Source organism: Oratosquilla oratoria, chromosome 8 (genome assembly GCF_046742065.1).
Source record: "Oratosquilla oratoria isolate Oo_2021 chromosome 8, ASM4674206v1, whole genome shotgun sequence".
Classification (NCBI taxonomy): Eukaryota; Metazoa; Arthropoda; class Malacostraca; order Stomatopoda; family Squillidae; genus Oratosquilla; species Oratosquilla oratoria.
The window spans coordinates 65,210,099-65,222,770 of NC_134784.1; the positions used below are offsets into that span (position 1 = coordinate 65,210,099).

General features: G+C 36.4%; 1 protein-coding gene across 1 annotated transcript; it reads right to left on the reverse strand.

Annotated features, from left to right (window-relative positions):
• Window positions 1-463: 463 nt before the first annotated feature.
• On the reverse strand, window positions 464-2,929 carry LOC143027492 (uncharacterized). The gene is made up of 3 exons (XM_076188780.1): window positions 2,909-2,929; window positions 1,487-1,575; window positions 464-874 (listed from the first exon to the last, which is right to left on the reverse strand). Exons 2-3 carry the CDS (start codon window positions 1,535-1,537, stop codon window positions 614-616), a joined length of 312 nt encoding a protein of 103 aa, XP_076044895.1. The 5' UTR covers window positions 1,538-1,575; window positions 2,909-2,929; the 3' UTR covers window positions 464-613.
• Window positions 2,930-12,672: the final 9,743 nt, after the last annotated feature.

The following is a 12,672-nucleotide window of genomic DNA, read 5'->3' on the forward strand; positions in this document are numbered from 1 at the left end:
GGAAACAAAAGAGTACAGAAGACAGCCAGAAAAGGGGTGATGAGAAGGAGAAAGCTAGTAACAGTTCCCTCTAGCGCTGGGCATTATTCATAAACTAGGAGGCGCACGTGGCACAGGGCACCTCTCACCACCGCAACGCGAGAGTAAGTCCCCCCTCACACACATTTTGGTAGACACGCGCTCCCCACAAGCAGTATTGAGCGATAAGATAAGACCCTGAACATGTGTATGCTTTTCCGATCTAAGACCACTCGGTGATCATTTACCATAAAGGCTCCTGGAATAAACTGCAACATAATATAGGCCAAGTTTGACGAACACTTGAATTTAGAATTAGATATGTTAATTCTGGGATAAGAGACAAGATCCCACAAGTATAGTTCCTTTCCTGTATAGTACAATAAAATAGATATACTCGCACACACACACACACATTCATAGGTTTAAAGGTAAACACGTGAAATCAATGCTGCATATTTTATTAAAGGCCTCCAAGCCTCTGAAGCCACCCTATACAGTTGACCACAGACAGAAAACCTCAACTTTTCAATTACAAAAGAAAAAAGAGAAACTAGTCCATCGAAAACTTCATCTACTACATTGCTTATGTGTCCTAGCTGTCGTCGCTACCGCTGCTACTACTGCTACTACTCCCTTTGTCACCTTTACAATCGTCCTTGCCATCGCCTTTGCCGTCATCCTTGCCATCGTCTTTGTCTTCATCCTTGTCTCCAAATAAGAAGCGGTCCTCCAGATTCATGGCGTGGTTCTTGTTCACCTCTTCGTGTGTCAGATGAACGGGAGCCTCTTTCAGGTCGACGAGGGGGGCGTCCATGTTCTCGAGGTCCTTGGTCTTGAGTTTCCGGGCATGACACTGAAATCGAATGGAATTTAGTCGTTCTTCAGTTGTCAGTCGTGTGTTGCCGCGTCTGGGCAACAATGGACGCTGGAAACTAGATGGGTGTGTCGTGTGAGCGGGTGGGGTGGGTTAAGATGTGTTTTGTGTCGTGAGATAGTGTTGGCGGACAAGTAGTGATAGGAAGGAAAACCATCTCTGGCTCAGTGTGGAGACAGAACGTCAGCCCCTCGGATCCCTTTTCGGGATGAAGGTGACTGTGATGTTGATGGGACTTGGAACGATGCATGGGGGTGTGGGGAGGTGCCCAGGGAACACATCCAGGCATACAACGTTGATCGTAAATCTCTGTTATGTCTATGATATTGTACTTCAACGACATCAACCTCTTCAATATGATGCTACTCCTTCAAGTCAATAATATAGTCTTGTATGATTTGTAATGTTATATAATGTCACTTTTTCACAATACTGATTAAAACTAACTCAGCACTTACAGAGCCTATAGTAATGAAAGAGTTGATGATATCATATTGATAGGGAAAGTAGTCATCAATACAGTCCACAGTATAGAACGTATACTTACCAACTTTTTCACAATAGTGATTCAAAACATGACCTGGTACTTACAGTGGCTATAGTAACCATGAGAGCAAGGACTACCCAAGAAAAGCTTGCCATCCTTTATGCAGATGAAACGTTGGCTATGTCGAACTCAGCTGCAAAACAAAATCAATTGAAGCATTGCTATGTATTCAACTTCAAGTATTTTCTAATATATATATATACACACACACATATATATATGCAAATATATATGTACACACACACACAAACACACACACACACACACATATATATATATATATATATATATATATATATTCATATACATACATATATATACCTATATGTATGTATGTATATATATATATATATATATATATATATATTTATACATATATATATAATCATAGCCCAATCTGCAAAGTCAATGTCACTGGTTAAGTGCTAGCGAAGTTTGGAGTCCTTAGCTGTACCACGTATCAATTTATGCATGTATTCCTCTTCGAGATCCTTGAAGTTGATGGCTTAGAATTGTGGTTGATAAATGTAGATCACTTCACTAGGACCCATTCAATGTTGTGTATATATATATATATATATATATATATATATATATATATAGATAGATATATAGAGAGATATAGATAGATAGATATATGTATGATAATTTTTATAGCAGGTAGGATTCGAACCCACTACTTTCGGCCACCCGTAAGATTACCTTCACAGACCCTTAACCCACTACACTACAGAGACTGTGAAAGCCTTGTAATATGGAATCGAACTGATTCCCGAGGATAGGAAAGATCACTAATCTGCGACCCCAGTTCCTGTTTTGCACAAGGACCAAGCTCAGTAGCGGCAAGGGGTAAAGATCGGAATAAATCCCTTTCACGCTTTTCGCCATTGTAACTATGAGAGAAATTTGCCATTGTATCAGCAACATCAATCTGATCATTTTTATGAGAGTCGCCTGTAGGATTCGAGCCCACTGCTTTCGGCCGCCACACGCAAAATTACCTTTACAGAGCCTTTACCGACTACACCTCATAGTTACAATGGCGAAAAGCGCGAAGGGGATTTGTTCCGATTTTTACCCCTCGCCACTAGTGGGCTTGGGCCTTGTGCAAAACAGGAAATGGGGTCGCAGATTAGTGATCTTTCCTATCCCCGGGAATCAGTTCGATTCCATGTTACAAGGCTACATGCGATTGTCATGAAAATTATCAGATTGATGTCGCTGTTACTAGCGAATTTCTCTCGTATGTATATATATGTATATATATATATATATATATATATATATATAGAGAGAGAGAGAGAGAGAGAGAGAGAGAGAGAGAGAGAGAGAGAGAGAGAGATGGATGCATGCGCATATACACGCACTCTCGTGAACACATATAGTTACTCGTACGACATAAGAGCAAGACTTAACGAGTACGAACTTGTATTAGCCTTAACAGTACTTTTTTACTAGTTACTCACATGCGAATGCTCGAAATCTGCTAGAGATAGTGACTCCCTATAGAGAAGCTGGACCTTATATAGTGTGGTCATCCTTCAAATGCCCTCTCCTAAAGGAAAGTTGCCAGCTCGTCTTTTATATTTTTTCTTTCTTTCTTTCTTTCTTTCGGTGTTCTCATTGTGACAGAAATATTTTTACCATCTACGAGTATAGCTTCACTGAACTATACTCCATTACATATTTTTCAAAGTTTTCTTTTATTGAAATTTGGAATTCGTCAGAGGATATGGCATCACTATCTTTTGGAAAATGTGAAATAAATTCAGATGACGGAATAAGAAACGATGATTTATCATTTTTGGTGAGTTTCATTAATAGATAACGTACACTTTGAGTCTTTTTTTCAACAAATGACTGAGTTTACCAACCTCTCTAATTGTGTATAATGAGAGACTTGAAAGGCAAGGATGAATTAATGAAAAAATTATTAAATCCAATTACTAGCATACAAACACACACACACACACACACACACACACACACACACACACACACACATACACGCACACACTTGTGGTCTCGTTAAGAAAATGATTGAAAAGTGATATAGCTCAAAACGAAAAGAAGGAAATACAATCTGAAGGCACGAGAGGTCGTGGGTGGAGGACGAAAACGGTGAAAGGAGATATCCTGAGTGAATTTGTCGCCGGGGTCACGCAGGTACAGCATGCTGATTGTAATATAATAGACACATTAAACAGGTCTAACTGACACTTCCCTGGTTTGTAAGTGTAAGATCTGCAAAATAAATTATTCTATACGGACCGGAGTATCTGGGTAAAAGTTTACTAATGATTGTAGGCATTTTGGCCATGACCAAATCTCTTATTTGTAATTCTATTTGGTGCTATTTTATGTTCTTGCTTTTTTATCTCTCATGCACATTCTTCCATGTGTTTTCTAACTCTTTGGTGTATAGGTTGAAACGTATGTATAATATTTCAGATGTAATCATCTATGTTATACACTGGCTTTGGGTCTGCAATTAGGATTTCATATGGAAGAATTCTGTCTCTCCCATAGAGTTTCACCTATAGCTGAATTGATCTAGTTACAAAGGATTACAAAGGCAAAGCATGCCGACAGGAGACCTTTTGATCCATATCTAGGTCGGATGCAAAAAAAAACAAAAAACATATTAATAATAAATTAAAACTATAACTATAACAATGTAAATAACAATTAAAATACATAAATAAATGCATTGGTATAGTTGAATAACAAACAAACAGGTAAATAGTAAATGATAATAAATTGACATATAACTAATGATAAATGAAAATCAGACAGACAAATTATAACAAAACAAAAACAAATAATATAACATAAATTATAATAATTACAGCATCTTACTTAGGTATTTATCTAAATGATTCTTAAAGCTTCGAACTGAACTACATTGCACTACCTGTGCAGGAAGTTTATTCCATTCATTAACTACACGGTTGGCAAAGTTGTTTCTACCTACTTCCAAATTGAATCTATTTCCGGACAGTTTGAGACCATTGTTTCTTGTCTGATTCTCATTCAATGTGAAAATTTGGTCACTTTTGATGTTGTCAATTCCCTTTAAAATCTTAAAGACCTGTATCAAGTCACCTCTGAGTCTACGCTTTTTTAGGGAAAACAGATTCATGTGCTTAAGTCGATTTTCGTATGATTTATTTTTGATATTTGGAATCAGTTTTGTGGCTCGCTGTTGTACTTTTTCCAGTCTGTCAATGTCTTTAATGAGATTCGGTGACCATACGGAAACACCATATTCCAAATGTGGACGAACTAACGATTTATATAGCTTGTTAATGAGTGATGGACTTTTGAAATCAAAAGATCGCGCAATCAATCCCAGAATCTTATTTGCTTTCTCAGAGGCTGATATACACTGCTTGGATGATTTGAGGTCGTTACTGATAATTACGCCGAGATCTTTTTCACTATCCACTTTTGTTAACGAATTTCCAAATAACTTGTAATCGTACTTGCTGTTATTTTTACCTATGTGCATTACCTTGCATTTACTTGTGTTAAATTTCATTAGCCACTTTTCAGACCATTGCTGTAATTGATCTAAATCTTCTTGAATATCTAATTGGTTTGAGTGATCATTTGCCACTCCGCACAGTTTTGTATCATCAGCAAATTTGGAAACAGTAGATTTTAGTCCATGGTCTATATCATTTATATATACTATGAATAGAAGTGGCCCAAGAACGGAACCCTGAGGAACTCCACTTGCAACACTTTTCCATCCAGAAGTTTTTCCATTTAAAACAACTCTCTGTTTTCGACCTTTCAACCAATTACTAGTCCAACCTAATAGGCTACCACTTATTCCATGCAAAGCTAATTTAGTAAGTAGTCTTTCGTGTGGGACGGTATCAAAAGCTTTTGCAAAATCTAGATATATTAAATCTATATTGTTTCTTTTGTCATAATTCGAGACAACTGTGTTGTAGAATTCGAGTAAGTTAGTCACGCAAGAACGGTTCCGTCTGAAACCATGTTGGCTATCATTTATCAAACGGTTACTTTCTAAATGATATTCGATAGCATCTCTGATGATAGTTTCCATTATTTTTCCTACGATCGAAGTCAAACTAATAGGCCTATAGTTATTTGGTTTCTTTTTGTCACCTTTTTTGAATATGGGAGTAACGTTAGCTAGCTTCCATTCTCTTGGGACATCTCCGGATATGATGGATTTCTTGAAAATAATTTCTAATGGAAGAACAATCTCATTTTTCATTTCCTTTAAGATTCTTGGATGCCAACCGTCAGGCCCTGGTGTTTTATTAACTTTGAGTTTGTCTATACACCTTTTAATTGTTTCTTTTGTTATATTTACCGTAGTGAGTAAGTTTACCCCAGACTTTTCACAGGTTTCAGTTTGGAATTCACTTTGAGGTGTTTCGTTTATGAATACCGAGCTAAAATAATTGTTTAAGAGATTACACATTCCTTCATTTGAATATTCAAGTTGACCGTCAGCAGATAATAGTGGACCAATGTGATTCCTAACAACCTTTTTATCTCTAATGTAACTATAGAATTCTTTGGGATTCTCTTTGGATTTATCAGCGATGTTCATTTCGTATTGTCGTTTTCTTTTTCTTATTGTCTTTTTTAAATCTCTCTGTATTGATACATAACTTTCATAGTCATTAGATGCACCCGAGCACTTATATTTCTTATAAGCCTGTCTCTTTTTAGCATTACTTTTTTCAGTTTCTTTGTCGAGCCACTTTGGGCGAGCCTGATTTGGGGGACGTCTGTCCTTAAAAGGAATGTAAGTTTGAATCATCTTAGTGAGCGTATTTTGAAATATTTCCCACATCTGATCTACAGGCCTTTCGTTTAATTTTTCCTCCCAATCTGTAAGCTGAAGCTCCTGACGTAGTTCTATGAACTGAGCTTTACTGAAATCGGGTATTTTAGAAGCACAAGTATCTATTCTAAAATTGTTTAGGAGTTTGAATCTGACTAAGTTGTGATCGCTATTTGCAACAGATTCACCGACTTCTACATCAGTTGCCATGCTTTCGCGGCTAGTGATCAATAAATCGAGTAAGTTTCCATATCTTGTGGGCTCTTTTACATGCTGAATTAAGTAATTGTCACCAAGAAAATCAATCAAGCGACTACCTATATGGCCATGTTCAAGGGTCATCCAATCAATGTCAGTAAAATTGAAATCACCCATTATCAATAAATCCCGGTTGCAGAAACTAGACAGTTCTTGAAATAACAGTTTGTCGTCTGCTAATGATAATGTCTTTGGCCTATATATTACACCTATATTCATTTTTTGTCCATTTGTTTGGGTTAACTCAACCCACAAACTGTCATATGCATCCTGTTTCACTTTCTCTAAAACACAAGCATGAACATTGTTTTTAACGTACAATAGAACACCCCCACCTTTCTTGTGGTTTCTATCCTGATGAAAGTGTTTAAATCCCGCAATATTAAATTCAGCTTCGAACTCTGTACCATTTAACCATGTCTCAGTTATTCCTATCATATCGAGATTTTCGCTTTTGACATACGCCTGTATTTCTTGAAATTTGTTCCTAATACTACGAGCATTAAAGTACATAGTTTTAAGAAACTCCTGATTATTTCTTTTTGACACATTTTGAGTTTCAATATCATGTCTTATATTATCATTTTGTTTTTTATTTATGCCTTGCTCTATATTATTATTATTTGGTCCTTCATTGACATTCAATGCCTCATTAACATTTCTCCTATCAAAATTAACATTTCCCCCATCACGGACATCTGGTTGATTACGGTCATCCGATCTATTTTGTACATTTTGTCCCCCTACGTCACCGTGATTCACGCCGGCCTCCCGTCGTTCAGTGACATTATGTCCGGCATCCCTTTCTAAAATCATATTTTGTCCTCCAGTGACATTATATCCTACCGTGATATTTTTTCCTCCACTATAATAACATCCCATCGTGATCTTTTGTCTTCCACTGTCATTACATCCTATCTTGATATTTTGGCCTTCATTGACATTCTGTCCGGTATCTCTTCCTAAAATTATATTTTGTTCTTCACTGACATTATATCCTACCGTGATATTTTCTCCTCCATTATCATTACATCATTGATAGCACATTTAACACAAGTAATCTAATTATACCAAGTTATACTATGTGAACTTATCAAACCTCAAAAACAAGTGATAATTTTCTTATCTAAACTTTCTACAACTCCATTGCTCTGAGAGTGGTTGACTTGAATATCAATTTTGTTTATCTCAAATAACCTACATAGTTCATATAAGATTTTGTTGTTAAATTCAGTACCATTGCCTAGAACTAAGATCTTAGGAGTAGTGAAATTACATCTAATTTGTTCATATATCACTGAAGCAGTTCTTTCAGCTTCTCTTATTTGAAATGGGTTGTAAAATACAAAATCTTGAAAGATAACCAAATACATACATACAAACATGTATATATATATATATATATATATATATATATATATATATATATATATATATAAAAATAAATTTATATATATATATATATATACACGCATCTATATATATAAACATATTTATGTATATGTATATATATATACATATGTATATATACATATATATATATGTATATATATATATATATATATATATATATATATATCCATTTTCAGACATAGGTAACTCTAGTGTATATAAGTGAACTCTTTCCCAAGGTTTTTGTGGTATGGGATGTGATAGCAGGCTTGTGTGTTTTCCTTTTACCTCAGCACATTTCAACCAATTATCAATTTGTAAATAAATAACTCTCTTCATGCATGCCCAAAAGTATTTAAGTTGTGCTAGTCTACAAGTTTTATATTTCCCCGGATGAAAACTATAATCACTATAATGAATTAATTCTAACACCTCTGGTATATGAGTTTATGATATTACCAACTGGTTCACTGGGCCGCTAGAAATATCCTTCCCACTTACGACTGTTTTTCTTTACAAAATATCATTGCTCAAATGGAAGTCTTCTATCTTACACACCTATGGTAGTTTTGGAGGAATACTTAGTGGGTTAATCAAATTCTGGGTTAATTTTTCACAAGTCTGATCTCTTTTTTATTCCCTTATTATAATTTCCTTAACTAATTTTTCTAGTTCATTAATACTGCAGATCAAACTGATCAACCCTGTTGTCCGTTGCCTAATATTTTTAGAAAATACATCTGCTGCAACGTCCTTTCTACCTGGAATGTACTCAAACTTAACTTCGTAACACCGAAGTGTCGTAAACCACCTGGCTAATCTTCCTCTAGGGTTCTTATGTTTGAATAAATTCTGAATAGCTGTATGATCAGTCTACAATCTGATTGGATATCCCAGTATCATATCTATAAAACTCTCCAGTGAATATATCACTGCTAAGGTTTCTTTGTCTGCAATGGAATAGTTTCTCTTTGCACTATTTCACATTCTTAATGCGAAAGCTATTGGTTGCAATTTTCCGTCTCATTCTTGTTTCAGTACAAAGAATAAACTCTTTATCATAAATAGGAAAAATGAGATCTAGTAAGTTTATCTTTAAACTTGTCAAAAGCTTGTTCTTGTTCAGATCCCCAAATGATGTTTAAATCTTTCCTTGACAAAGAACTTAATGGATTAGCTATATCTGCATATTCCTTAATAATATTCCTATAATACCCTGTCAATTCTAAGAAACATTTGATTTCTCTACATTGTTCGGTATTCGATAGTTATGCATCTACCTTTGACTTCACTGTCCTAAGTCGATGTTTATCTATCTTATGTCCCAAATAAATGACATTCTCTTGCAAGAAATTATATTTTTCAAATTGCCTTTTCAACCCTACTCTAACTAGTGTTGAGAATACCAAGTATAATTTCTTAAAGTGCTCACTTGCTGTATGGGAAACTATTAAAATATCATCTAAAAATACACTGGCTGAGTTTCCTAGCAACCCATCAAGTATTGTATTCATTAACCTCGTATATAGGTTAATAAACTGTTACATAACCCAAGTGGCATTCGCTTGAACGCGTAGTGTCCCATTATCGTAGAAAATGCTGTATAATCTCGAGAATCTTTGTGCAGCTCGATCTACCAGAACGCTGATTTGATATCTATAGTGCTAAAATACAGATTCTCGATTTCCAGACTACGAATTATGTCTGCTATTACCAGTAACGGTAGTCGATCAGGTAATGTCTGCTTATTTAATTCCCTATAGTCAATGACTGGAGGCATAGTACCATCTGATTTTGGCACCAGAATCAATGGAAAGTTCCATTCACTTTGTGTTCTATGACATCCTGCGATAACATTTCAGTGATCAACTTATCTCAACGGCTAGTTTGGAATGCGGTAATCTGTAGGCATGTATATAAAAAGGTTGAGTCACTGGTTTTAATTTCAATCTGATGTTTTAAAACAGTTCTGTTGCCCAATGCATCCATCGGCAAAGTGATTGCTTTATTGTGCTTCATTAGCAATGCCATTAATTTTTTTTTCTAACAAGTAGCCTCTAGTTGATTCTTATATTTCTCTCCCAATTTATTTCTTCCTGAATTGAACAGATTGGTGAAATTGTGATTTCACCTCTACATGACTCTTGTTTAAAATCTTAATGGGTCTTGGATAGACTTGAAAACATCCTATTTGTATGCCTTTTCTTATGACTGTTTTTATTCAAAGTACTAACCACTAATATTTCTACCTTGTTCTTATGTGTCTTATAAATCCCCGATTCCAATTTTGAATATTCTATCCTAAATTGATTCTGGGATGGTTAAAATTTTGAAGTCTACAGTAACGCCTTTCAACTGCACTTCTTAATTGCTCTGGAGTATAATAATGTCCCCTTTATTACGCCATCTTCCACAATCAGCAAAACACTAATGGAAAGTGGAAAATTTAGGGTTATATAACGGGAGCACGATAAAATAGGTCAAAGATTTCCTGAATCATAGACATATGGGAACAATAGCGAACGAATTCGGACTGTATGGTGGTAAATACTGGGGTACCAGAGTGTTCGGTACTGGCACCAGTAATGTTCTTAGTGAATGATGATGATGGACTGAGCGTCGATTCCGACGGATCTTCTTCCTGCCTTAATGATGATGAGGATGACACTATGGATGAAATGGATGATTACGTCTTCGGTGGCTGACAAGTCCGATACAAGAACGACACCATCGCTGACAGTCTGGGCAGATGAAGTCATCTGCAGGTGGATGTGGCGATACGAGGCTTGCCCTCTGGCGCTTTTGCTCATCCTCAATGCGATTCTTCTCAAAGCCTTCCACGCCCTCACGGCAGATCCTCCGCCACCCAGCTTTGGTCTCCCAGTACCCGGTGCTAATGTTGCAGGTTTGAGAGTTGCCTTTACTACGTCCTTGTACCTATTGTGCTGGGCCTCTGAGGAACTATGGCCTTGTCCAAGTTAGCCACAAAGCAGTGTCATTGAAAATAATGAAATATGAGAACTGTACGTTAACATGAATCAATACAATACAAAGAAATAAAGTCTTAGAAAGAAACCACCAGGGAGTTTTTGACTGGGACATCAAACGACCACTTGATGTTGTATATATATATACATATATATGTGTGTGTGTGTGTGTGTGTGTGTGTGTGTGTGTGTGTGTGTGTGTGTGTGTGTGTGTGTGTGTGTGTGTGTGTGTGTGTGTGTGTGTGTGTGTGTGTGTGTGTGTGTGTGTGTATATAATGTATATATATTCAACCACATTAAGTTTCTCTATTTTGATTCCTTGCAAACACGATTGAGAGTTCGATGGAAGGAAGGGTACTCGGTAACTGATACTGTCGGGCTAGGACTCGAACCCAGCCCATACGAAACAAATATACACTGACTTAACCAACTGACCTATCAAGAGAGATACTTGAACACAATTTTTATATATCTATGCTCGACTTTCATACATATTTACGAATTTTATACTCAACCCAACACCGCTATGATAGCACAATTGATAGTATGTACACAAGTTGGATAGTATTACAACATACACTGAATGATCGCCAACATATAGATTTTTCACCTTATCAACCTCATTAACTTCTTTCATTTTAATCCTTTGTAAACACGATCCATGCTAAAAAGGAGCTCGATGGAAGCATAATCTCTAACTAATACGCTGTCGGGTTAAGTCTCAAACCAAGTCGATACGTAACAAATAGACAATGACTTAACCAATTGCGCTATCAAGAGAGATAATTGAACACGGTTTCTTATATGTGTATCCTCAAATATTTACTGATGTTCCAAAATAAAGTAATTTAGTCATAACGCCCCCGCAACCTAACAAACGTTCATTAATAGCGTAACAGCAGGTCTTGAAGGAGTGCGTAGCTATCTAGATGACATTGTTATTTTCATTCAAAACTGGTCTGATCATATTAAATGTTTACTTTCGTTCCCTCTCAGACCCAACTATGCCACCCTAACCATCAACCTCGTTAAGTATAACTTCGGTAAAGCCCAGCTTCCTTTGATTAGGTATATGGTTGGAGACTCGAAGGTGATACCGTTGGATCTTAAACCCAGGCCTAGAAAAAGATTCCCATTCCCACTACCAAGAAGAAAGTCAGGCGATTTCTTGGAGTGGCCTCTTATCACAGAAGGTTCGTAAAGAACTTTTACGAATTCACTCGAACCCCTCACTAAATTACGAAAGAACCATCCATTCTAATGGACCACTGCGTGTGACGAAACATTGCAACTACTTAGGTTAGTTCTGACAAATTCCCCAGTACTTCAAGCTCCTGATTTCCCTCAACCATTTTATCTTCAAGTGAAACTGGAATTGGTGGAATTCTACTACATTCAACATTATATGTAATAGCATACTATAACGAAAAGTTACTGTCCCACCAGGAACCCTGCTCGACAATCGAGAAAGAAACACTTGCTCTTATTTCTTCCCTCAAACATTCTTAAGCTTATCGCCCTCCAGCTCATCCTGTAAAGGTCTTTACTGATCTTAACCCTCTCAGCTTCTTACAGAAAACGACAAATCGAAACCAACGATTAACTTGATCAAATTTTTATCATCAGCCATCAAAATCGGTCATTTGCTACATCGAAGGCAAATATAGTGTGATGGTAGATACACTCCCAAGAACAAAACGCTTTGCTTCGTAATCCAAGTTTTTGTGTCCCATGGGAATGTTACGCACTTATATGTGTTATG

Coding starts and splice junctions, on each gene's coding strand:
- LOC143027492 (XM_076188780.1), bottom strand. CDS start 1,537: ATGGCAAGCTTTTCTTGGGTAGTCCTTGCTCTCATGGTTACTATAGCC. Junction 875..1,486: donor TCATGGTTACTATAGCCACT/GTAAGTACCAGG, acceptor ATTCGATTTCAG/TGTCATGCCCGGAAACTCAA.